This window comes from Emys orbicularis, chromosome 11, assembly GCF_028017835.1.
Source record: "Emys orbicularis isolate rEmyOrb1 chromosome 11, rEmyOrb1.hap1, whole genome shotgun sequence".
Taxonomy (NCBI): domain Eukaryota; kingdom Metazoa; phylum Chordata; order Testudines; family Emydidae; genus Emys; species Emys orbicularis.
Genome location: NC_088693.1, coordinates 39685746 through 39712783, shown reverse-complemented (window position 1 = coordinate 39712783; position 27038 = coordinate 39685746). Strand labels below are relative to the sequence as shown.

The 27038-nt window shown below is 40.0% G+C and overlaps 1 protein-coding gene across 1 annotated transcript in view; it reads left to right on the top strand.

The window, feature by feature from the left end:
* SLC25A12 (solute carrier family 25 member 12) overlaps positions 1 to 27038 on the top strand; it is an 81231-nt gene that overhangs the window by 40723 nt on the left and 13470 nt on the right. Inside the window, exons 7-13 of the mRNA XM_065413224.1 lie at positions 1390 to 1528; positions 3097 to 3190; positions 3940 to 4024; positions 16770 to 16854; positions 18204 to 18362; positions 22556 to 22608; positions 22864 to 22944. Of these exons, the coding sequence (XP_065269296.1) occupies positions 1390 to 1528; positions 3097 to 3190; positions 3940 to 4024; positions 16770 to 16854; positions 18204 to 18362; positions 22556 to 22608; positions 22864 to 22944 (696 nt within the window). The remainder of the gene's footprint in view (positions 1 to 1389; positions 1529 to 3096; positions 3191 to 3939; positions 4025 to 16769; positions 16855 to 18203; positions 18363 to 22555; positions 22609 to 22863; positions 22945 to 27038) is intronic.

Below are 27038 nucleotides of genomic sequence, written 5' to 3'. Positions count from 1 at the left end.
CTGCAGTGGTCTGCTGTTCTCGTGACTTGGCCCTCCAGCCAGGGACCGACGTATGGTCCCATCTCTTTTGGGGTAAACAGAGTCCCGTATGTCTGTCGCCCAGCGGCTTTATGTTGGGTCTTCATCCCAACTACAGGCTTAAGTCCTTTCCAGCCCTTATTTCCAGGGGCCTCCCCACTACTTTTGTCAGTAGGGGAACCCAGGCCCTCCCTGTATTCCAGGTTCCAGCCCAGGGACCTTGTAATAAACAGCTAAGGTCTGCCTGTTTGTATCCACTGCTTCCTACTGTGGCCTGCTTCTAGGCCTTTCCACCAGATCCCAAAAGGAAAAACCTATAGCTCTGGGTGCAAATGACATATATGAGTCCCTTGCCAGGTTTACATGCCCCTAGGGAGACTCAGGTCTAACTGTGTCTTGTTATCTTTTGGCTCTGGCCAGGCCTTTTTTTTTTTTTCAGTCAGTTCTGGGGTTGGCCCTGGCCCTAGTCAGGCCTTCCTTCAAGAGGCCTTCTCCTCTTCCCAGTCAACCCCTGCACTGAACATTTCTCCTTTTAAGCCCCTTCAGACTTGGCACTTCTTGCAAGTGAAGCAGGATGGGGCTAATTGCGCCCACAGGTTCTCATTAACCATTTCCCACCTTGTATGGGGTTTGTATACTCTGTCACAGTAAATAAATAAAAATTTGTGCTGAAAATTGCAGTGTAAACAATATTATAACTAGTGACATGAAATATGGACCAGATCCTGCAAATTCTTACTCATGTGAGTAGTCCCATTTACTTTAATGGGACTATTCTTGTGAGTCAGAATTTGCCCATCTTTTGGCTCCCTGCTCTTTATAGCCAAGCCTCCAGTCCAGCAAAGAAATTAAGCATGTGGTTAATCACAAGTACATGAGAAGTCCCATTGAAGTCAATGGGGACTACTTATACACTTAAGTGCTTTGCTGGATGGGGAAGGTGTCTTAGTTTGGAAAGTATGGATTTGTGTTGATTTCAGCTTCTAAGGTTAATTGTTAACACTGTTAACTATTGCTATAAATGATGTAAAGATTAACTCCTTCATCTAAAATAAAATACGCAAATCTAGAACAACGCATTCTACAAAAAAGTTGAACAGTAATTCTACAATTGTTTCCTGATTATTTTTATTGCATCAAAAACCATAGTACCCTGGCTATGTAATAACAACCCCCTCACTGCTGTCACTAAAAACAGGATATAACTACTACAATAGAAATATATCGTAATCTTTTCTTGTATGTCCAGATGGATGTTAATTTACAGTAAAGCTCTCTTGGGGTGTCAAGGGGTTTAAGGCTATCAGCTGAACCCTGACCACATATCAGGACCTGTGTTTTATCTTTTTTTTTATTATTTATGTTTTTAAGGTAGCAGGTGGAACTATTTCACATCAGGTCAGCTTCTCCTATTTCAATGCTTTTAATGCCCTGCTGAATAACATGGAACTCGTTAGAAAGATATACAGTATTATAGCAGGTACAAGGAAAGATATTGAAGTCACAAAAGGTAAAATAAATTTACTATATTTTATTAATTTTCAGATCTCTAAAGTGTGTCTTTTGATACTGTATATGGGTTAAGACTAGTAAGAGGCTGGTGTAATACGGTGGTTTAGCAGAACTGTGCAAGTATTTCAAGTCTGATTCTGAATGTGGTTCTCCTGCTCAACTCCAGACTTCACAGGCCAGCAGAGGGTTCTAGCTGGCTCATTAAGGGGAAGAGTTGTCAAGGTTCTGACAAGAGTCTTGACTGGTTCTGATATCCTAGGGATACCACTGCAATGTGGACCTTCTTGTCGTAATGATAGGTGTTTACATGGAGCAGAGAAAAGTCTGGGGAATATGGCAGCTATGGCGGAATGGGTATGCTTTAACAATAACAAAAATTCTTCATCAGAAACTCTCTATGTCCTGTTGGCTGTTCCTGTGTGCTACTGTAGCAACAGTTTTTCACTCTTAAGCTCTTTCCACACAATTTTAGCTGAGTTTGTAACCGTTTAATGGTATGATGTGTGCTAAACATAATTTGTTTCCACACATAATAAGGCTAATACTGTTAGCAAGCATGCAAGTTAACTATGATTCAGTCTTGCCAGCGGCCTGGATCGATTGGCTTTCTGTAACCATTTCATAACATAGCTATTTCCCATCTGTGGATGGGACCCACTAACTATATCTGCTGGGTTGACCCCACCCCTTTTCCTTCCAGTTCTCATGAAGTAAGACATCTAAGAGTGCATTGCCCCTCCTGTGCTGCTCTGTTTTCATATGCTCTGGGCACCCTCTGTCTTTGGATGGTAGGATGGGACACCTGTCCAGATTCTCCAGTTTGCACTGATACATCGCTACCTAACTATTTTGGTAGATGTGAATGCACAAACAAAAACTTGTTTGATAGAAACAAAACTTGAAAAACTTGTTTTATAGATGCTACTGAACCATGTTTTCTGTAATTGATCATGGATGTGTTTAGGGTGACCAGACAGCAAATGTGAAAAATTGGGATGGGGTAGGGGGGTAATAGGAGCCTATATAAGAAAAAGACCCAAAAATCGGGACTGTCCCTATAAAATCAGGACATCTGGTCACCCTAGATGTGTTACCAATTGCATTTGTAGTGTGGATAGGCACTTATCCAAACCTGGGAACAATGAGAGCTAGGGGAGGAAGGAACACTGAAATGATTGTGCTAGTTTTAATGATGATTGGTTCATCCATAACTTATACCATTGTCTGCTTTTACAGTAGTTTAGTAAGAAGAGCCCCAAATATTGGGTCTGATCTATGGACTTTGCTGATAGGAGAATTGCTATAGATTTCAATGGGGACTACTTGCATAAGTAAGAGTTGCAAGATCAGATTTACTCTATGATTGAAGCTGCTGTTCTGAAATAGATGTGGTACCAATTCTGGCTCATTTCGTTCTATTTTAGATTTTGCTCCTCATTAGTCTGCCAAGTGATAGATTTAGTTCTTAAGATTTTAATTTTAAAGTTATTTATACACATTTAAAGTGAAAATGTGATAAATGATTCAGGATCAGTTACCTTATTTTCCCCTTCCTCTTAAATCCAGAGGAGTTTGCCCAGGCTGCAATCAAATTTGGACAAGTCACACCGCTGGAAATCGATATTCTCTACCAGCTTGCAGACTTATACAATGCTACAGGGTAATTTATAACCATCATAATCATTCATATTAGTCTTTCCACCCTATTTATATTTACTTTAAAATAGATTTATTTTACGTATATTTCATTACGGATTATTTGATGACTGCTGGCTGTGCTGGGGGGTGTATAAGTATATGTATAGTGCAGTGAGCAGTCATCAGATAATCAGTATATGGTGTAAAATAACAAAATACACTCCCTGCTTCAAAAAACTTGTAATACACAGATTGCTAGTGTAAACTTGAAGTGTGAGAGGTGTCTTGACTAGATTGCTGCATGTGAGTTATTATGTGGCACGTGGTGGCTGCTGCATTTACAGAGCACAGACCCTATACTACCAGTATGCAAGGGCCAAAACCTGGGTAATGCTGAGTTCCCTTTATTCCCACTGAGGACAGTGAGAGCAGAAGTGCTTATAACTCCCAAGATTGGATCCTGCAACAGTACTTTGTAAAGTGCTTAGGGATACCTGAAATATAACAAGTAATACACCTCTACCCCGATATAATGCTGTCCTCGGGAGCCAAAAAATCTTACCGCGTTATAGGTGAAACTGCGTTATATCGAACTTGCTTTGATCCGCCGGAGTGCGCAACCCCGCCCCCCCGGAGCACTGCTTTACTGCGTTATATCGGGGTAGCGGTGTATATAAAGCCATAATCTAGTCTGTTGAAGAAAAGGTGCTTGCTGAGGTTTGTTTATGATTTTGACTAACAATGATTTATTTTCCTTGGGCTTGTCTGAAGGCGTTTAACTTTGGCAGATATTGAGAGAATAACACCACTGGCTGAAGGTGCCTTGCCTTACAACTTGGCAGAACTCCAGCGGCAGGTAGGTAGGAGTGATATCATGTGTACAGTCAATTGTGAAAATGCTAAACTGAAGGAAACATTTAGAAGTTGGCAATTCATAAAACTTCTGAATATTTGCATATGAAAAGGAGAACTTTTTGCCTTAAAAAGACTTTTACAAAACTGAAGTCTATGCTTATAGTTTAAAAAAAAGAAAAGAAAATCTGTTCCCAGATTTTACAAATTTTCTTTGCTGTCTTGAACTTAAAGAAAACATGTTGGATCCCTCTGACATTAGTGATGTTTTTGTTGACTAGGCACTAGATTTTAAGGAAAGTTCTTATTACATTTTTTTATAATTGACTGAAATTGTAAGACTGTTTTAAAACATTACTTCCTGAAACAAATCTTTCAGTGAGTAGATGCTTATAGTTTTTAATCAAAATATTAGATATTTTTTGTACTAGAGAAAAAAATTACAAAACCATTAAATCCTTTGATGAACTGTCTATGCATTTGGATTTCCCACTATTGTTAATAAACCAATTAAAAACATATCCACTAACTCCTGAAAATATCTGGAATTTTCTGTTAAAATCCATCCTTAAATAAATACTAGCTTGGAAGTACACTTTGAGTTTTGTTTCTATTTTAGTACACTTCCATATTGAGCTCCATAATAATGCTCTATCTTTATGTTGTGAACATATACAGAATCTATATACAGCATGTAAAGCTGATAAAAGTGTTCTCCTTTGAGAGATTAGTTGGAGTAATCATCTTCCATGGTGATTGACTTGGATGGTTTGTTTAGAATGCTCACTGAATCTTGCTAATGTTATTTGATACTCATTAGCTCTTGTGATTTACATAGCAAGAGAAGAATCCTGTTTGTGTGGGGCTGATGAAAAATGTAGAATTGGAGGATGGAAACATAGCTTCAGAATGTTAACTCTTTACTTCACCTGAGATCTTTCTTCATAGATTTGTGTGGTTTCCTTTCATGGAAGTTTTATATACTTTAGATGTAGGTGTTTTTACAAGTCAAGGCTCTGTGTCCTGTGTGGCACGTTACACTCAAACCATGCAGTTAGGAACCCTTAAATTTACATTTGTTTCAAATTTGAAGGTTATTTTTCACAACCATGAAAGCTAGACTCTTAGGGTGAGATATTCAAAAGCGCTCATCTTATATTTAGGCACTTACATGAAATGGACTGAGGACTTTCAATGGTGGTAGTTGGGTACTGAGCACTTTTGAAAAATATGGCCCTTATGTTTTTAAAAATGAAAGTCTAGATTCTGAGGGCCTGTCTTTACTGCTGTGATAAATGAAGCGGGGAGGGGGATAGCTCCCTTTTATGGATACCCAGCCAGACGGTTAGCTATAAAATTCCTCTTACTAGCTGTTCTCTACTTGCTTTACCTGTAAAGGGTTAACAAGCCCACAGGTAAAAGGAAAGGAGTGGGCACCTGTCCAAAAGAGCCAATGGGAGGGCTAGAACTTTTTTAAATGGGGAAAAAGCTTCCCTTTGTCTCTCTGTTGTGTTCTCCGGGAAAGAGGGGAACAAGGAGCAGTTATGCTATGAGAAGCTTTAAGCCAGGTATGATCAAAAATCATCAGATCATACCTAGAATTGCTTATTTGGAACTCCCAAATGTGTAAGTAGATTAGGAATGTTTAGAAAGACGGATTAGGTTTATTTCTGTTTATTTCTTGGCTTGTGGACTCCTCTGTGCTAACCCCAGATGCTTTTGTTTTGCTTGAAACCTTTAAGCTGAATCTCGAGAGCTATCTTGATGCTTCATTTTTGTAATTGTTTCTTTTAAGATCTAGCAAAAAGCCTAAGTTCCAAATGTATTTCCTTTCTTTTTGTTTTTAACAAATTTTACCTTTTTTAAGAACAGGATTGGATTTGTGTGTCCCTAAGAGGTTTGTGCATATGTTGTTTAATTAGCTGGTGGCAACAGCTGATTTCCTTTGTTTTTTTTCTCAGCTCTTCCGGGGGGGGGGGGGGGGGGGGCTTGAGGGTACCCCACAGGAAGGAATTCCCAAGTGTTCCTTCCTGGGTTCTCAAAAGGGGGTGGGTTTTTTTTGCATTTGGGTGGTGGCAGCATCTACCCATCCAAGATCAGAGAGAAGCTGTGACCTTGGGAGTTTAATACCAGCCTGGAGTGGCCAGTATTAATGTTTAAAATCCTTGCGGGCCCCCACCTTCTGCACTCGAAGTGCCAGAGTGGGGAATCAGCCTTGACAACTGCCCTGAACCCAACTCCCAGGCGCATACAAAAATCTGTAGCTTGAATTAAGTGATGTTTTAAACTTGAGCTAGATGGCTTGTCCAAGGTATGGGTTGAAGTGAATGCTGATGATGCTCGAGCTAGTAATGCAGTGGGGTCTTGGGGCATGTCTACACTACAAACTTTTGCCACCACAAGTTATGGCAGCATAATATCACTTGTGTACTTGCATATTTGGCTCCTTGTCTTAGCGCTGCATGTACTCACCAGGAGTGCTTGTTTTGATGGACAGTGCAGTACATCATGGGTAGATATCCCAGTGTGCAACTCGCCACCATCCAGCACACTGTTTTTTGGGAAGTTTGGCAATGCATGGTGGGGTAGAAACAAGTTGTGCATGGGCGACTGGGACTGCGAGGTCAAGTTTCCATCCGGATACTTTCTCCACGACATAATTTCATCTCTATCCTATAATTTTCATGCCTATTTTGAGAATCCCACAAATCCACATGAGACTTGTCACTTTCTGACAGAAGCATGGAGCCTGAACAGCTCTTCGCTATTGTCATGAGCATTGCAAGCACAAGACACATGATTAAGGTTAAGATTTTGTCACAGTTATTTTTAGTAAAAGTCACGGACAGGTCACAGGCAATAAACAAAAATTCATGGAAGCCTGTGACCTGTCCTTGACTCTTACTAAAAATAATTGGGGGGGCTGATGGGGGATGACTGAAGCCTGAGTAAGGTGGGAATGAGAGCCTGAGCCTTGCTGCGGGAGGGGGTGAAGGTTCCAGCACCCACCCTGGATGACATTTCTGTGGCCCCTGCCATAGCCCCCACGACTTGGACCTCTGAGGTCCCTGCCTCCCGCAGAGGCTTGAGAGCTCCAGGTCCCCCTGCCACCCACAGTGGCTGGGAGCTGCGGGCCTGCTTCCTCCCCACCGGTGGCAGCTAAGAGCTGTGGCCCCAGCCCCATAGCAGCTGAGAGCTCCGGGGTCCCCCCGCTGACTGACAGCTTTGGCCTCTCCACGCCAGAGCTGAAGCAGAAAATGTCATAGAGGTCCTGGTGCATCTCTCTCTCCTGTTCCTGCTGCAACTCCTGGGCCTTTCTTCTTCTGCTTTTTCCTTCTCCGTACAGTCTGTAATATTCATCTTCCAGGCCCTCTGCTCATAAGAACATAAGAACGGCCATACTGGGTCAGACCAAAGGTCCATCTAGCCCAGTATCCTGTCTACCGACAGTGGCCAATGCCAGGTGCCCCAGAGGGAGTGAACCTAACAGGTAATGATCAAGTGATCTCTCTCCTGCCATCCATCTCCACCCTCTGACAAATAGAGTCTAGGGACACCATTCCTTACCCATCGTGGCTAATAGCCATTAATGGATTTAACCTCCATGAATTTATCCAGTTCTCTTTTAAACGCTGTTATAGTCCGCAAAAAATACAGTGTGTATATATATCTCCTCAATATATGTTTCACTCTATATGCATCCGAAGAAGTGGGTTGTAGCCCACGAAAGCTTATGCTCTAATAAATTTGTTAGTCTCTAAGGTGCCACAAGTACTCCTGTTATTTTTGCGGATACAGACTAACACAGCTGCTACTCTGAAACCTGTTATAGTCCTAGCCTTCACAACCTCTTCAGGTAGGAGTTCCACAAGTTGACTGTGCGCTGTGTGAAGAAGAACTTCCTTTTATTTGTTTTAAACCTGCTGCCTATTAATTTCATTTGGTGACCCCTAGTTCTTGTATTATGGGAATAAGTAAATAACTTTTCCTTATCTACTTTCTCCACATCACTCATAATTTTATATACCTCTATCATATCCCCCCTTAGTCTCCCCTTTTCCAAGCTGAAAAGTCCTAGCCTCTTTAATCTCACAGTCTTTAATGCATCACAGTCTGATGTAGCACTGGCTTGCAGGATTTCGCTGAACATGTCATCCTGAGTCCTCTTCTTTCTTCTTATCTGGCTCAGATGTTCCATCGGTCTGGAGTGAGAACCCTTCAAGGCCCCAACAACAGCAGCTACAGATAAAACACTCAGAGGTACCATTGTCCACATAGTCACAATGGAAAGTGAATGTTAAGGTTCAGAACTCCCTTTCCTTGTTCTGCTAAAGTTTTAAATGAGACATGCTTATCGACACTTCTGCTGGGATTGCTTGTGTACTGTGTCACACACAGCACCAGTCTTATGGCCTGCCAGGGGTGAGGAAAATGAGGGGGGAATTGCTTGGTTGCATGAAACTATGAGTACAGGGAAATGGCACTGAATACTGGTACTATTTTCCACAGTCAGTGGTGATTTTAGCTGATATCTCATTCCTGAGGGTAACAAAGGCACAGAGAGCACAGCTGCTACTGCTGCCCGGAAGCTGCCCGGGCCTGTATGCTGCTAGCTTGTATATGGCAGTGGTGCTGCTGAAGTTATCACCGAGTGGCATGGGTAAGTGTCCTACTGCAGAGGAAGAAATAAGGCTACCATCCTTAGAAGCCTTTGGGAGAGAATTGCAGAGTACCGCCATAAAAGTTTCATCAAGATTTCTCAGGAGGATTCAAGGGACATCCCATTCTATATAAACAAACTGCTCTGAATGGCATCCTCTGCCTAACTGTACAGGGGAGTGAAAAGTGGATAACTCTACCACTCTTTGTTGTACTGCTACCTCTTCTAGTACAAGTAAATATATGAAAAGTCAATAGCGGTGTCCACTATAATAGGAAATAAATGTACAGTCTTACTCAAGGTTCCTTCCTCTGCATCGGTCTTGACTGAAGGGACTGACTGGACTGCTGTGGAGTCACTAACAGATCCTGGCTAACCACATAGCTGGAGCCCCGCCCCCACCACTTGCATGTCTCCCATTCTCCTCCTCCTCCTCCTCCTAAACCTCTCTGTTCATGCCAAGGGCCGGTGACTTAGACTTCTCTGAGGTATCCATGGTGGTGTGCAGGATGGTGGTGGGGTCTCTGCTAAGTAGGGCATGCAACTCTTTGCAAAAGCAGCAGGTCTGCAGCTCAGCACTCAATCAACTGTTGGTCTTCCTGCCTTCTGGTATGTCTGCCGCAGGTTTTTCGCTTTCACGGAGCACAGCCACTGATCTGTGTTATACCTGTTCTCCCACATCCCCTGTGCAGTCTGCTCATAGATGTCCACATTACTATGGCTGATCCATAGCTGTGCCTGCACAGACTCTTCTCCCCATAAGCCAAGGAGATCCAAGATCTCCTGTCTACTGCAGGCTGGAGCGCATCTGGCGTGTATATCTGGCCTGCTCAGCTGGGCAGTTATGCACAACAGTGGAGAGCTGCTAGGTGTGCTTGCCAAGGTGGACAACCAGGAAAAGGCATTTCAAAAATTCACAGGGTTTTAAAGGGAGCAGGCCTTCTGGTCTCCCTGACCCCTGGGCAATGGAGTTCACAACTGTGACTGGAGCGGTCAGTGTCAGTCATTGTGGGACATCTGCTAGAGGACTGTTAGGGTCAACATAGATAACGCAATGTCTACATTTGCGTTGTGTCAACCTCGGTACATCACCTATGGCTCAACACTGCTCAGGTCTTACTATGTCGGCGAAATGGAGAACTTACATCAGTGGGAGACAAATTTAAGTGTAGACATATGCTTAACTAGGTCAACACAAAGCGGCTTATGTTGACCTAACTTTGTAGTGTATACCAGGCCTCAGCTACTTTGTGCTGCTAGTACAGTCACGCTCTGCATCTCCAGTGTTTTTGCAGTGCTGTCACTCAAGCTAGGCTAACTTTGCAGTGAAGACAAGCCCTGAAACACAATGCAGCAAATTCAGAAAGAAGGACATATATGTGGCAGATTAAATGATTACATAATCATGCTGCCCTGACTGTGATTGTTTACATTGAATACTAACTGTGCTCAGAGCTGGGAAAAAAATATGCGGTACTTGAGCCTAAATGTTACTGTGATACGTTTTATTTATACTTTCAGTCTATAACGTGTGTATATATAGAAAGTCTATTTCTTTCTAGAAATATGGAGCTGTACCTTTAAAAGTAAGTCTCAAGAAGGTACAGCTAAATCCAGTGTTACCCTGAACTCTTGCCTTCTGCCCAAAGGATGTCTCCACATCCTTCTTCCTTGTTATGTAAAACAGAGATAAATTCTTCAGCTTCTTTATGTGCACAGACACCCATGGTCTGTATTTCTGGCTTAAGTGCTCAGTGGATTACCATCGTTTCCCTTTTCTAGGTTCCCACTTTCTGAAAATTTGAGTGATTTAGCTACTATCTATCCTTTAGTCTACCTTTGGAATTTTTAGAGTGCCTGTCACCACAGTGTCTATGGCTGTATCTACACTGACAAAGATGGAACCCTAATTCTCCATCATTGTGCAGTGGTGTACCTCCACTCGTGATAGGAAGGGTGGAATATGTACTGAGTAGAGATAATTAATATGGTGGTTAAAAACACCTGAGCCTTGTCTATCATACAGCGTACACCATTGTTACCATGTTTGGAACTGTGAATCGGGGCATCCTATTTTTGCCATCCTGTATAAAAGACCCAAGAACTGGTGCAGAAAGTGAGAACTGAGAAAGATATATTACTAGTTTCTTCAAGTAGCCAGGATGGATGTGTCAAATGCATGCAATGCTGTATAGCTTTCTGCCAGATGAAAAAGAGATGATCCCAGAAATGTGTCCCAGTGACACTGCATTACTGAGCGACAAGAGCTTTCCTCTCCAGGATGCACAGTATGTTGAATGTCTACCTAGTCTAGTGACCATGTGGGTTACCATCTCCAAAAACACACAGACTTCCCTGAAATCTCAAGAGCTTTAAGAGCAATCAAGGACTTTATAAAGCCCCTTGCTTGAACTCCTCAGCTCAGTTGGGTTAAAGTACCGTATGTGTTTTGGAAACAGATTTCTTTGAATTCACAAGAAAGACTATGGAAGTCCAAGGCTTGGATCAGTCCCTGAGGAAATCTTAAACCTATTCAGCTGCTGTGGTTGAGAGGTTGTCCCATGGAGGGTATGGTCTTGAGCAGAGTGATTTATGATGAAACTCTGTGCACAACCTGTGGCTCATCATATACATTTTGGTCACCTTCTGTGAAGTGGAGTTGAGCAGAATCAGTTTCTGGAGGGTTCGTCCCTGTTTCTGTTTTGTTTAAATTCTTATGGGTATTGTGATGGGGCAAGGCCAGATGGCTACAGTAAAGTAGTGAGGAACAGGTATGTTAGCCCCAGGCTAAACAAATCCCTGGTACCATGGTAACCAAATGGCAGTTGATCCAGGTTAATCAAGACACCTGGGGCCAATTAAGATCCTTCTAGAAGGCAGGAGAGACAGCTAGATTGATTGGGACACCTAAAGCCAATCAAGGACTGGCTGGAACTAGTTAAAAGCCACTCAGTTAGTCAGTGCGGTGTGGGTGTCAGGAGCTATAGGAGGGAGCTGTGCTGTTGGAGGAATGAAGTAGTACGAATCCATATCAGGTGCAAGGAAGGAGGCCCTGAGGTAATTGCGAAGACGATATTGAGTGGGGGGCTGCTGTGGGGAAGTAGCCCAGGGAATTGTACATGCCCTATTTCCAAAAAGTCAGCTTTCATAGCTGCTAAGTTTATGGTCCCTGGGCTGGAGCCCGAAGTAGAGGGCGGGCCCGGGCTCCCCTCCTCCCCGCCCTGATTAATCACTGATACTGGGAGACAACAGAGACTGTGTGAGGGAGTGTTGTTTCTCCTCACCTCCCTTGCTGGCTTATGATGAAAATGGCTCAGTAGACTGTGACCCTTGCCTCTAGAGAGAGAGGGGCTATGTGGAGGGTCATAGTGAGCCTCTGAGGCTAGCAAAAATCCGTCAGGAAACGCAGGACCCACGGAGTCAAGGACAGAACTTTGTCACAGTATATACGTACCTGAGCTGATGTAATAGGAGTCTACAAAAGTTACGTACAGGTAATGCTTTATTTTGTAGACTTTTGTGGCAATCCATTCCCCCTTTCCTTGTCTGCAGAAATCTGTTTCTATTAATCTGGACTGATAAAAAGGACTTTGAGAAATACTGTACTGTCAAAAACATGCATTGCATTTTATGGTGTCATATTTGATTTTCATTAGTGCCTTCAGACAGAATGCTGTAGCTTTTCCTTGGTCAGAATGATTTTTGTAGCTCACCTTGTGGTAAAAGGAGTGTGGAGAGGGAAAAAAAAAGTTTTGCTCACTGAGGACTGTTCTCTTTCCTTATCATCGTCCTCCATTCAGAATGCTGTTGCAAAGATCATTTTCTTAACCTGTCACTTTGTTATCCCTGTCTTTGCAGCCCTCCGCTGCCTCCCCCTTCACTAGTGCATCAAACATAAGCTGTTTGTATTCACTATCAAGATCTTGAATCTCACCTCTGATCAGCCTATGATACCAGCCTCCATTGTCCACTTACTGATTTTGCAGATAAGCACTTTTGTGCTTTCTCCCATGCTGCCCCTCATGCTTGGGAGGGGCTCCCCATAAAGATCCTGAAAGCTATCTCATTGTCCACTTTCAGAACCCGCCTGAAAACTCTCCTTTGTCATGATGTCTACAATACACTTGACAATGGTTAGGCTGCTGGTGTGCTGAGATCACTGCCTATTGTGCTGACCAGTAATGTCTCACTGTTTCCTTGTGAGTCTGTCTGTCTGTATCCCTCTGTTATCTCTTGTCTTATACTTAGATTATGCAGTGTTGTGGTAGTCTTTCTCGCCAACAGAAGTCAATCAAATAAAAGATATTACTTTACCCGCCTTGTCTCTCTCATACTTAGATTGTAAACTCTTTGGGGCAGGGATCATCTTTTTTGTTCTGTGTTCAAACAGTGCCTAGCACAATGGGGTCCTGGTCTATGACTAGTGTTCCTAGGCACAGTGGTAATAATAATAATAAGCACAGAATGTATATTCCTTCCACCTTCCCACTTTTGGAATAAGACATTATTCATCCTGCCTATTCTGTTCCATTTTAAAACATGCAGATTAGAAGGAATAGTCACTTAATTTTCTTTGTTCCTGAATCAGCGGGGGGTGAACTTTGATCTCCATTGGACTTTATTATCTTATTGTATTCTATGATCTATACTGGGGAGGATATGTTATCAAATCCTAGAGAAGGATAAGAAATTCTGAGGTCTAAAAAGTATCTACCTTGCAAGGGAGCTATGCTTGGGAAGAGAAAGAGAGATGTTTCTACAGTGACTCTAAATGACCCCTAAATTCTGTTTTTTTATAAAAAATTAATGAAATGTAATGTAGAAAAATTAATGTAAATATCTCTTCAGTAAATCTAGCATGCATGAAACTTAGGGCTTGTCTACACTACTCCATAGTGCAGACTATGAGGGTGTGAGTTGCGCTTAAACTCCCCTGTGTGAATGTTGCTGGCAAGAACGAAAAGGTACCGAGTTTGTGTGCAAATCTTTGTGCTCTGCAGTTCACACCCCTGTAGTCAGCACTACAGCTCAGTGTAGACATAACTTGTCAGACATGTTTGCTGATTATTTGATTAATGTAAGAGTTTGTCTATAGTGCAAAGAAAGGTGTCTTCTGAACTAGGGTAAAAATAGAAATGAAGACCTGGCAACTTGGCTTTTAACTCAAGTTAGCTGCTCAAGTTCGACTCCATGCTCCCCATAGGCTTTAGCTTGAGTTAAAAGCTGAGTTGCTGTTTCTTCACTGCTATTTTAACCCAAGTTAGCTAACCCATGTTAAAAACACTCCTTTTTTTCCAGTGTTGACATATCTTAAGACTTTTTTAAACCTAGCAGTTGAATATCAGTATACAGTGGTTAGATGGGGATGACAGCTTCAGTAATTTTCTGTTTATAAATATGCATGATCTGAAAGCTATAGCATTAATTATATTTATTTACATTTGAACACAAGTGAACCACAAACTAGTGAACACTCATTTAATAGGATGAAAGTGACTTTTGTTTCACAAAGAATTTGAGTATTAACATCCAAATTTAAGTCTGAGTATAATGCTTTGATTTTGCTAAAACTCTGATGCTTACAAGGAAGAGACTAGCTTTAAAAGACTAAAGAGAAGCAAGTGTGAAGACAGAAAACTGTGCAGGGATAAAAGAACTAGTCCTTTTTCAAGTCTTTTAGGAGTTCATTGCTTTTATCTATTTTTATCGACATAAATCAAGACACCATTTTACTCTGGGATTTATTTTAGTGTTGCTTTTTTCAGTATGAATTTTTTTGAGATTCATGAGGAAATTCTGCAGATTTATCTTTCTTTTCCATGGCACCCAACAGGAAAATATATTTCTGATCTTAACTAAAGATTTTTCTTCTGATGTAATCTTATGGGTTTTTTTAATCCATGCGCACAGTTGATAAATATCTGATGTGACTTCAGAATACTCTCCATTCTTCTCTGTTAGGCTGTATTCCAGCAAGTCATTCTGGAAGAAAATATCTTGGGGAAGGAAATTCTTGATGGCCATGTATATTGTGGAAGGCCTGTGTAAAAGTTTCATTATATTTTAAAAGAAGTGAGCTGAACTTAATCTCATAGTTGCCAATCCTATATAGTACCATGTACTTCATGAGCAGCATGAAGCCCTACTAATTTAAGTGGAGCAGTTCAGCAGCGTGCCACACAATGCAGGATCAAGGACATTCAGTGGATGTCTGCTAAGATTTTAGAAGACGCTAACAAAGATCAGTGACATAAAATTTTGTGAGATAAAACTGCACCATCCCTCTGCTTGGCCTGATCAGGGCCCAGCAATGAGAAGGGCACTGCTGGGACTATTTGCATGAGGGAGCATTTAAATGTCCCATTGAAATACACACAGTAATATCCTCCAAAAATAAACAAATAAATAAATCTGCCCCATCAAAGTGCAAAAGAATTGTGGACCCCAACATTATATAATCTCTGCAATTTTTGCTGTATTCTCCACACTTATTTAATAAAATAAAGCAAAATATACCAATATATTATAACTTCAGGTTTGTACCTGTGCACAGAATATCGATACCAATAGGGCTGCTTAAATTAATTTGCTGCAGTGCCTGCTGCATGGCAATGGCTATTTCGCTCCCCAGTGCTGCAGCAAGCTCAGCACAACTCGTTTAAGCCACCTTAGTGATAGATCCTTTAAAATATACTCCTGTGGATGTAGGAACTGTATTTTCAGTAAAATGCCATATATCTTCTAATGAATATTTATGTGTTCATGATGTGTGGTCTAAGAGCAAAACCTTTCCGTAACATCCTGGGGCCTCTGCAAGATCTAAATATACTGTCAGGATTGTTGGGGTCATCTGCCATGGTGCAAATGGGTTTAAAAAAGTGGGGGGAATGGGGCAAGGAGATTTACTTATACACCTGTTGATACTTATACACTATTTCCCCCCCTTGCTTGTACAACCACAGGATAAGCAAGAGGGGACTTGATGACTAATTTTTATTGTAAGGCCTTGGAGGCAGGGTCTTGGTTTTTGTGTCTATACAGCACTGTGCATATTTCTGGCAAAGTAAAAATATCACCCTTACTATGCCAGACCAGATACTTCCCTGACTTGAACACAGTTAATTCCCAATAATTTTCATTTGATCTCAATTCACAATTTTGAATCATTCACTTTTTTTGGAATGGGAGGAGGGACTAGTCTTGCTGCCATCTTCCTTTCCTTCTGTGTGCAATTCATCTTACACTCAATGAACAAACTCTCCTCTACCCCACTGATTTCTGTTTGGCCCCGTTTGCGTACTTTACAGAATGCCTCATCAGTGCAAGTTAGACTAGTTTGCTACTGGCACCTTTTTTCTAACTAGCTGACACCACTACATCAGTCTCTGTATACTTTTTCCTTGCAGATATACATTTGTTTAAGTCTATCATTGAAAAATTCCAAGGCCATGTACTGCTTTGTTACTCTAGCATACGTCAGTGAAATCTGAGGTTCATCATTATAACTTAAAACAAAAGTCAACCCTATATTTATAACTTATTAACCTTGCAGTGGTGTTATGAGGACTAGATAACTTTTTTCCTTGCTTTTGAGATTGTAAACTGCTGTATGTGCTAAGTATGGATATCTAATGCATATATATTGATAAAACATAGACTATATTGATGATGCTCTTGATTGTGTGAGGTGCTGAGCTCTGTCTCTGAGGTCCTCAAAGCTTATTGAAATCAGTGGGAGTAGAAGGTGCTCACCATCTCATAGGATCAAACCCTACAGAAGGGAAAAATCATAAATTAAAAGTATCTCTGTGTGCACCTTCTTTTTCACATAAAGAAATCATTTTTAAAACTGTTTCTTTGGTCAGACAAGGAGTATAGGTCCTATGAGAGATTTATTTGAAAATGTGCTGTTTCTGTTATGCCAAAGGAGGATTATCCAGTCTTTTCCACCTTGAACTAAAGCTGCTGTTCTGTCAAATTTTTTCTTTTGTAAAATTAAAGCCAGTTCATAGGCTGCTTCAGTTTCTCACATGTTTTCCAAATTATGTCTCCCTCCTACTTCTCCCTCCTCCCCCCCCCCCCCCCCCAGCAATCTTATGGCGGTATGGGCAGGCCTATCTGGCTCCAAGTAGCAGAGTCTGCTTACAGGTTCACTTTGGGCTCAGTTGCTGGAGGTGAGTGACATGTCTGTGTACTGTTTTCAAGGCTGGGTTAATGTAATATTATCTCACCAGACTAATGGAGATCATCTAAGGTGCAGTTCATTGTTTGAAAGGGTAAGAACTGGAGAGCTCTGTGAAGTGCTCTTTATTTTTTACCTATGATCAGAAGACTTGGCAGAACATTGTAGTGGCACCTCTGGCTCCAGACAGTCTTCAGGGCAAAACGTTCATAATGACATAGGCTTTCTGGATGCAGTATTGCACCACCATTGATTATACTTGATGGGAGTGATACCAAAAACATAAGAACAAAATTGAGAGGGAAAAAACTGAGGATTTTGCTGTCTGTCTACATAATTATAAACAAACTTTTTTTATTTTGTTAGCTTTTGTCAATTTTCCCCAATATAGTTTTTGAATATTTTAACATGCCTTTAAAAAAAAAAAATCTATAATCTAATGGTGTCGCAAGGTTTTGTCCTTCATTTTTTGTAATAGCATTTGAAGGCTTTGTGTTTGTTAATTTCAGTGACTTTTTGCTTAAGACATATTGTACGTTAGGGGTGAAATTCAACCCCTTCTACTCCTACACAGCCTGAGTAAATGATCATTGTGCAGAGAACTACTCCAGGGTTGGGAGGGCCAGAATCCATCACACAACCTGCAGGAAGGGTTCAGAGAGCCACTGAACGTGTGCTTCCAGATACCCACCAGCCATGCAGCAGAACAGGTGAAGTTACACTGCATTCTGAGCCTTCTGCAGTCCTTACAACCTTTGGCAAATTTCAGACAAGGAGAACAGATTATTTTACTTATTCACTTTTCTATGGTTCTCATCACTGTAATATCTGAGCACCGCACAAATACAAATATTTATTCTTACAACATCCTTGTGAGGTTGGGAAGTATCCTCTCCATTTTACAGATGGGGAACTGAGGCATAGGGATTACACTCCTGATCCGGCAAAGACTGGCACATGCTTACTGTTACACAATGTGAGAAGTCTCATTAACTTCAGTTGATACTATTCACAGTGCATACAGCCTTCTTATGTGGCATCTCCATAACTGGAGGATTGCAACCATAATAGCCTGTTCTGTACCGTCCTCTGCTAATCTCTGTGTGGTTGAATAATTCTTTTGATCCACCAAGGATATGCCACATTGTCCATCCAAGATTTCTTTTTCTGCCTAGTGTTCTGCCGTCAACTTTCCCTTGCAGTGCCCGTAAACATGCATTACCCTCTGAACCTCATGTTTTGGGTCTTCGCTGTAGAAAACTAGTACTTTTTTTAACAGTCAAGTGCAATATACACACCTGTGATACTGTAGAAATAATATTTTGTAATTTTTCCTTATAGCTGTGGGTGCCACTGCTGTGTACCCCATAGACCTGGTGAAGACACGAATGCAGAATCAGCGCTCCTCTGGTTCAGTTGTGGGAGAATTGATGTATAAAAATAGCTATGACTGTTTTAAAAAAGTTTTGCGTTATGAAGGATTTTTTGGGCTTTACAGAGGTAAGTGAATAAATCAAAGGTATCTAATGATTTTCTTCATCCAATGCATCAACAGCCAACCCCTTATGGAAACACCAAAAAAACCCTTAATAATCAGAACAATTCTGCTTCTATTTCATGTAGTTGAACTGAGTATTTATCTTCTCTTGATCAGTGTTATTATAAACACTTGCTTGAAAAAACAGGATCTTTGTTCCTCTGGTGCTATTTACATTGCTTGAAGTCCTAATTTTCTGGGGTATTATGGGTGCAATGGACTTGATTGTTATCTTGCAAACAAAGGATTGTGACTGTAGGTGGGAGATAAACAGCAGGAGCAGATGAGTGTCTAAGGAGCAAAGATCCTATTTTTATGCAAATATTTGTTAGAGAAGGATGAGAAATACATAATAGATGACAGGAACAGAATCATTTGAAATGTAATGATGTCTGAACTAAGGGTCAAATCCTGCTCATCATACTCAAGCAAGTAGTCTCATGCTTTTAATGGTTCTGTTCACATGAGTGATAAATGGGATTTGCTCCATGATTTGTAAATGTTTCCTTAGGAAAAACTAAACATCATTCGCTAGGTGAAACCTTCCTTGTATTTTGTTGCTGTCTACTATTGTATTAGTTCTAAAATATGAATAATATGTCTCATATTTTGTAAATTTGATTATCAGTATAGTACTGATTCTAAAGTCTAGGTTGAGAAATTAAAACTGCTTTTTATCAATCAGGTGCTTCAATGTACTCAAATATAGGTGCTCCATCTTCCGTTTTTAGCTCGGGCATATTCCAAACGACTGTTACTATTTCAAGTCGTATGGTTGAGGCCCTTCTAACTGGTCATCTGAAATCTTTGCGTTTTAACCAACCCCTGTATTCTTATTTACCATTTGGTGTAACTTAATTGTGTTCACAAAAACTTTCTCCAACTGCCATAGGAGTACTTCTTAAGTTGGTTCTTTTCCTTGAGGTGGAGTTCCTCACCTCCTTGATGCTCCCTGTCTGGGTAGTCTGCATTGTGCTGTGTCCATGGAGGCATTGATAATCTTCCAGTTTATTTAAGGAATAACCTCTGAGCAGTTTTTACACTAGGGAATCCAGTTAAAACTAGACTGCTCTGATTAAAGAGGTTTTAATAATCTCATTATTTGTGGTATGTAGTTAATGTACAACTTTTACGTTGTCTTTCTGGGGGCTTGCAATGAAAGTGAACACAAAGGTAGGCATATATTAGGGATGACATAGTTAGTGTAGCATAGCTTTTGTTATGGCTCTTGCTAGTAATTTATCTTACTGGTAAATAAATTTGCTTTCCAGTGTTGCTAATTGTTTCACAAGAACAATTTTACCCCTTAATTCATAATTTAAAATTTCACCTGAAACCCCATCATTTCTCTTCCTTTTCTAGTGTATTGACAGTATCCTCCTTTCCTTTTTCTTAGTCAATAGCTTTGCATTGGAGCTTCTGGGTTTGATGTTCTCTGACTTTTGATTGTTGCTAACAGTACCATTGTTGCCTCTTTTTGTAACCTTTGACAAGCACTTTGAAATCAAAGACTATACATGAATGAAACATAATGTTTTACATTTTTAAAGTATTGCTTAAAATAAACAGGGACCAAAATATTTTTAGATCTTTTCTATACTTGTTCTTTTATGTAGATTGTATGGTCGTTTATAGTATTTTTGTGTCCCTGAAAAACTTAAATCTGTGGAGACTGTGATACTGAGTTCATAGCGCAAGATTGTTTCCACAACCATGCCAGACTGTCATAATTCCAATTATATAGAAGTAGAAGTACAGAAACATTTATATTGCATTCACAGAAGAGATGCCCAGTGTATCTGTAGGTGGATTCTTATATGCATAAATGTGTTAATTTTAATTGTATTCAGACAGAACAGGACAGTGCAGACGTGATGTGAGTTTTTACTACATAAATTACATAGAAATAAAGTGATCCCTTACAGGTATGCTTTATTTTTTATTAATATCTGTCATAAGGCTACTGGATTCTGCCACCCAACTCCAGAATTAACTCGGAAATGTTTTCGAAATTCCCCTTGCTAGAACTCACTGAATCTCAGGCTCTCCAAAATATAGATTTATGGAGTGTGTGTATGCATGTATTTAACAGCACATAAAAGGCAGTGGGAGGTGTGTCTTGCGGTGTTTTGTCTAGTAGTTTTTTGTTGTTGTTTTTTTTAAGCTGTGGGCACTGCAGAGCTGGATTTTCTTTTCACAGTGGATCAGAGACTCAGGCTGGGAGGGCAGTGTTTCTTTTTGTCATTGTCAACCTTTCTTTGTATGTAATAAGTACCTTTCCTCAGTGTAGTAAGCCTGTAAATCTCACAGAAAGTACTGGGTTGGAAGAAAACAAGACATTGCATATATTATTTCCTGATCCTTCTGTATAGGTGCATGTTTTCTGTGGGTTGGCTTAGAGGAAGGTACTATGTAAATTAAATGGGCTGAGTGTGGTGGGTCTTTATACCTCCTTTATTATTTAAATAGCATAATATTTTCATAGATTTTTTTTCTGCCTTACCCTTGCAAGACAGTAGGAAACCTGTGGTTGTATTGTTTATTGAAGTTGTCTGATATCACCTATAATATTCGTTAAAGCTACAGTGATATCATCAAAGGGACAAATCAATATTTTATTAACAATTTGTAACCTTTTATTTCTGTAGATTTTGTAACACATATACTATACTGACATGATTATGCAGAAGATTTAGATTAAAAAGTAACAGGTGCTGATCTAATCATGGATGTTAGGAAGTTAAGACTGCCATCTACTGATTTATTCTTTTAAATCAGTCTGCTCCTGTATGAGCAGGTCATGCTTTTGTCATTGATTCGGTTTGACTGACAGTAGTATATATATGCAAGAATATTTGCAGGCTGTCTACAAGCACAAAAAAAAAGTCTCTCTCATCAGCCTCTTCAAAGTAGGTTTTAGGGATCCATCAACACACACACTTGACAGGATAGAAAACATTTATTAGTAACAGTTTTTAAAGTGCATACTACCATGTTGTACTGAAAGAATGGAAATCCTTTAAATCCTTAGATAAACTGTAGCCTCTAGAAAATTGAGCCCTGTGATTCCATATAGAAGTTAATTGTTAATTTGTCTTAGGCAGCTGCTGCATGCCAAAATGCAGCCTGTAAACAAGGAACATCTTTAATGGTTTAAAAGTTAAAGTACTGCATGTGCCACCTCCTGTGGGGCTTGTAGAGAAACTAGTGAATTTGTATTGAATGTTACTTACAACTAACTTTTTTCCCTAATGCTGATCCTCTATATCCATTCTAACTATGTAAGTAAGTAATAGAAAAAAAAAAAACATACATTTTTGAGTAGTACATTGTCATTTGGGCAAAGGAAAGTTATGTGGTGTTTTGTGTTTTATTAAACAAGTCACCTAAGCAATGGCAACACTTGGCAGTGTGTAACAATGCTTTGCTTAGATGTCTACTAATGTCTTTTATTTCAGAGACAAGGTGGGTGAGGTAGTATCTTTTTATTGAAGCAAATTTGGTTGGTGCAAGAGACAAGCTTTCAAGCTTACACATTTTATTTATTTATGTTGGGAATTTTGACATTTAAAAGGTTGTTACCAAACTCGCTTTAGTTATCAAATAGCATGATTATGTGTTTAACGCGAATAAATTAAATCAGATAGAGAACATCCTTCATCAAAAGTACAAGATAAACTTTTGTAGAGGAGAGATCCAAGCTCAGTCTGCTTTCAGTGTACTGCAAGGATGAAAATATTGGACAGTCATTCTACAGCCTCACTCTGTCTCAGAGTAAATCATTCATCTGTATACTTCATGGGAGAGTGGTGCTGAGTAAGGAGGCTAAAAATACTCATGAAAATGCTGAATGATCCATTGTGTGAACAAATATTCCAAGTCCCTCCCCTTTTTTACCACTATTTCTGGTTTCACTTGATTATGGAAGGGGGATCCAATTATCCTTTATATTGCCAATTTCAGCAGAAGTATTAAGATATTCAGTTGCATAAGTGCACATTCAGCAGCCAATGCTACAGCCAGCTCTACATGCAGAACTGGCATTGAGTTCAAAGGAAGTTCCACCTGTGGAGAGGCAACATTGTTGGACTCTTATAAAAGTAATATTTTCTTTGATAGAAAAAATGCTTCCTAACGATTTTCTCTATTTCTATAGGCTTGTTACCACAGCTTATAGGTGTTGCTCCAGAAAAGGCCATTAAGCTCACAGTAAGTTTCTCCATTTCTAAATTAATTCTGTCTCTTACTAATTTTTGTCTGATTTGTAGTAATAAAAGACAGGTCTGTTTTCCTGGCATTCCCATGTTTGTAGAAGCAGCTGGGCTTTGTTTCCTTTAAATGCATGAATGATGAACACTTACTAGTGTTCCATTAAGTTTGGTTACAAATGTAATGGGTGTTGATCAGAAAAAAATGTTCAAGTAGAAAACTGTTTGTAATATATAAATTGTATATTTTTATTAGGTTAATGATTTTGTCAGAGACAAGTTCACTCAGAGAGATGGTTCCATTCCAGTATTTGCAGAGATCCTTGCTGGAAGTTGTGTAAGTATCAGTCCTGTGCCGTTCATACCTATTTAAAAAAAAAAAGAGAGAGAGAATTCCCACCCTTGCACTGCCCAGTCAGAATAACAGATAAAGTATAATGTATATTCCATGACATCAGGCAATACCATCCTCTTCCACACAGAAACGTAGGAAAAGTTACTGAAACTCTGTGGTTCTCCATGTGGCGTGCCCAAGGCATTATCTGCTTGTTTCAGTGCTGTGAGAAAGGGGGCAGGAAATATAGAATGATCCAGTTCCCTAAGATCTATTCACACACCCTCTTCCAGTCTCATGAATCGTGGACAGCAGCGTGGAATTATGGCCCCTCTGTATTGCTCCTTGCTTCCTTCCACCCTCTCAGTGTAGCTAACATATGAGATGTGCTGGCATTGCTGATCCAGCCAAAGCTGCTTGTTACCGCCACCCCTCTTCATTGTTACCTTCAGCTGCAGAGATAAAGTGAATACTGCTGTCAGCAACACTGATGCTGAGTGAATCTTAGACTCTAAAATTTGCCATGGAAGCCTGCTTTGTGGAGTGGCTGCTTATTACTGCTCCTATCTTTGACTGACCATACTTACCCAGCTCAGTCAGACTGAGTCCCAGGATGTGGTGTACATAGGAGGGGCTTCCATAGTTTCGAAGAGCGGGTGCTCCTCTTCCCTTTCCATAGTTATTAGCACATTTGGATGGTATTTATACTTTGCGTGAATGGGACGAGATGGCTCACTGTCAATAGTCATTGAGAATACAGTAGAGGGATCATCATCAACTTCCTTTGGTCCTCCCAGAAAAAGTCCCATAGAAGGGGGTTTAAAAACTGACTTGGATAGCCCAGTTCCTGCTGTAAATCTCAAAAGTGAATTAAACCTACGTCTTCACTTGGTATCTTCCATTTAAAAACAACGACAACAACAATTCTTAATAGATTGTTTACATAAATGTAAGGAGATTGAATAACAGTATATATTGGCTTTGAGCTAACAGATCTGAGGGAGTTGTTTGTTTAAATTCCTTTATACAAAATTTTAGAGTTATTTTACTCCAACGTTTAACTAAAAGCATCATGTAAATATACAAATGGAATTTACACTGGAAATGAAGTCTATAATTTGGTAGTTCTTTAAGCAATCTGTACTTGGTTTGCATTTTTAATGACAACAGACTTTGGTGTTTGTAACTTGGCTAATTTCATTTGTGGGATTCCCCAACATTTGGTAACAGTATAGAATGTTTAAAGCTGGTTAGGGATCCTTTGTAGCAGAAAACCCTAATAACTTCCAGCTGGATAGGCTGGCAAGCTGGAATAAAACCTCCTCAGCTTGCCACAAAACCTGGGGCAATAAGGTGGTTGACCTCTGCAAGATTTAAATTCAAAGAAGAAGCCCTGAAGGTAGGCTACTTATAGTTCTCCCTGATTAGATTTGGCAGTATGGTACATACCTGAGTCTTCACCTGTCAGTGTACAAAATTTACTTTCACGGAAATAGGGAAAAGAAGTTGTGATATGTAGCTAGCAAATATCAACCACAAACGCTAACCTTCTTCTCGAAGGCTCAGTCGTACAAACAGTATTTGTGGACCGTGTAATTCATTAGGTGTTTTTCTCTCCTGTGATGTGTTAAGTTAAAAATATTTGCAAAGTATTTGTAATTTCCATCTGGCTGCGAATTCTGATAATCAGATTTACTATGTTTAAATCCTTTTGTACCAAAATGTTTCATACATAGTAAAAACTGAATTAAAGGCCATATCTATTTCTGATAAGTAGTCCCCTATCTGAAGGATCTTCTTTATCATATTTTAAGAAAACGTGAAAATTTGAGATTTTTGATTTTCATATAAGGGTTCAAAAATTCAGATGCTCCTCTGAAACTGAGGACTCCCCACATTGCTATCCAAACACAACCCTCTCCTCCAACTGGCTGTCTTCTCAGGAATTATTTTCTTGGGGGATGGGCCATTGGCCTACTACTTCTCTCTGGAGTATTATGGTGTGTCTAGTAGTCCTGTTGCTCCCTTTTTGGCATCTTTAGGGGAAGATGGCACCTGTTCTGCCCCTCCAGTCATTTTTAGGAGGTGCAGACAGCAGGCCACTTGCCCTCACTTCAGCTACTTCAGAGACCACATTCTCTTCCTTGTAGCCCCCATAGGTCACATGATAGCTTACAAATGGGTGACTGCTCTGTCTGCACTGTTGCTTCACGCCATTTCAGCTTCTTTTATTCTTTTCACGAATACTAGTGTTGAATCCAGGACACTGCTGGCAACTCATTAAAACCTAAAGTAGAAAACTGACAGGATTAGGTGGTTGAAACAATGCCAGTTGATTGTCAGTGCTTCCCTCTACATGTGCAGTACCTTTTCCATATGGATCCTGTTCCAAGCAAGGTAGGGCAGGAGAATTCAAAGTGAGGATATTCAATAGTTGTGCTGGCTGAAAGTCGAACACTGCTGCAGATGCTTCATGAATCCTATCCTGAACCTTGGTTCCCCACCCTCAATGTGGGTCAGCTTCTGTGAATGTCATCTGCTTCGGGGTACAGAGTGAAGAAGTTCTTCTCACTTCTGATGTCTATAAATATATCAGTTTACTGCAGAGTATTATCAAATGTGTCCCTGCCCAGCAGTTATGGTCAGCTGGTACAGGTCTGCCTTCAGTACCTAGGCTCAGTGAGGGCCAGGACATGGCCGGGTTTTCTCAGGACTGGTGTGAACTCCTTTACTGAGGTGTCACAGTCCCTCGTTGTCTGTGTTTAGGACACATTGCAAGTCCCACCTGGCTCTTTGGCCTACTCTTATTAGTGGGGCTGTTGGATTCTTCCTCATGCCAGACTTATTTGTGATTTCAGGCTGTGTATTTGGGATAGTGGGTTATTTTTAAGTATTGTAATTTGTTTTTTATTGTATGACTCTTGAACACTTTGCTGATAGTTGCTTTATAAAAGATTAAATAAATAAAAATTAATTTCTGGAGACCTATTTTTAAACCATTTTGTATGTTTTTAACTAAAAAACAAATATGATATTGTCTAGTCTTGAAACACTTCTTGGATTTTATTTCAAAAAAAGAATTTATTACATTTTCATGTTTTTTGTGTGCATTTCCTTCCAGCTTGTCAAGGTAGGCATTTGTCAAATATTTTTTTTAAAAACTAAAGAAGTTATAAAATGTTTAAACAATTGTTTTTAATTATCAAAGAGGAAAAATGCAGGAAGTATAGAATTAGAGATGATAGTTTACCTTTACTTGTGCTGTTGTACATTTTTCACGTCTTTGCCTGTTGGAAGTACAAGGAGAGTTAAGGGCAGAGTCCGCTACGATTTGAAATTGCTTTGATTTCTGTTACAATCTTAAACATACGTATTTAAATGTAGAGGGGGTGTATTATTTAGCAATATTGTAGTAGGCTTACTGTAGGTGTATGAACAATGAAAGCCCTGACTTGGGAGTGGAGTGCAAGTTCTTTAAATCAGACTACTTCATAAACATCAAAGAATATATTCTTCTTTTAGTTGGTTGAGTGGGGAAATAGTTTTGGTCCAGGATGTGGCAGTTCCAAGTAGGAAGTAAACAAGGGCTTGGAGCAGACATCTCCCCCTTTGTAGCATATGCCTCTGGGGTGGAATTGGAAAGGGCAAGAGGTCTCATGTTGTAGGGTCATTTGTGTATTTCCTTCAGGCTTTGGCATGTCATGAGGTGTTTGCTGTGGGATCTCAAACTACATCTTTTCTCTCATAACCTTTGCTGTCAATTGTAGTTCCTTCATTTGCTCCTTGTGGAGTTTTTATTTTATGTGACATTAAGGTTAAATAGAAGCTTTTATTATTGTTATTTCTGATGTGTATGAATAACCTCCATTCAGAAATAAATTTGTCAACTTTTTTTTTAACGTGTCTATTGTAATTTAGGTGCAAAAGGACAATTTTATATTAAAAATAAACCAATTTTAATATTAGTACTTGAATTTCCTTTGAGATATGTGTGTCTGTGTGTATATACACACACACGCACACACTGTGTCACACATACAAATAAATAAATAGAAATAGGACTATTTGAAAAAGGAAAAAAGAAGTATGAATATTTG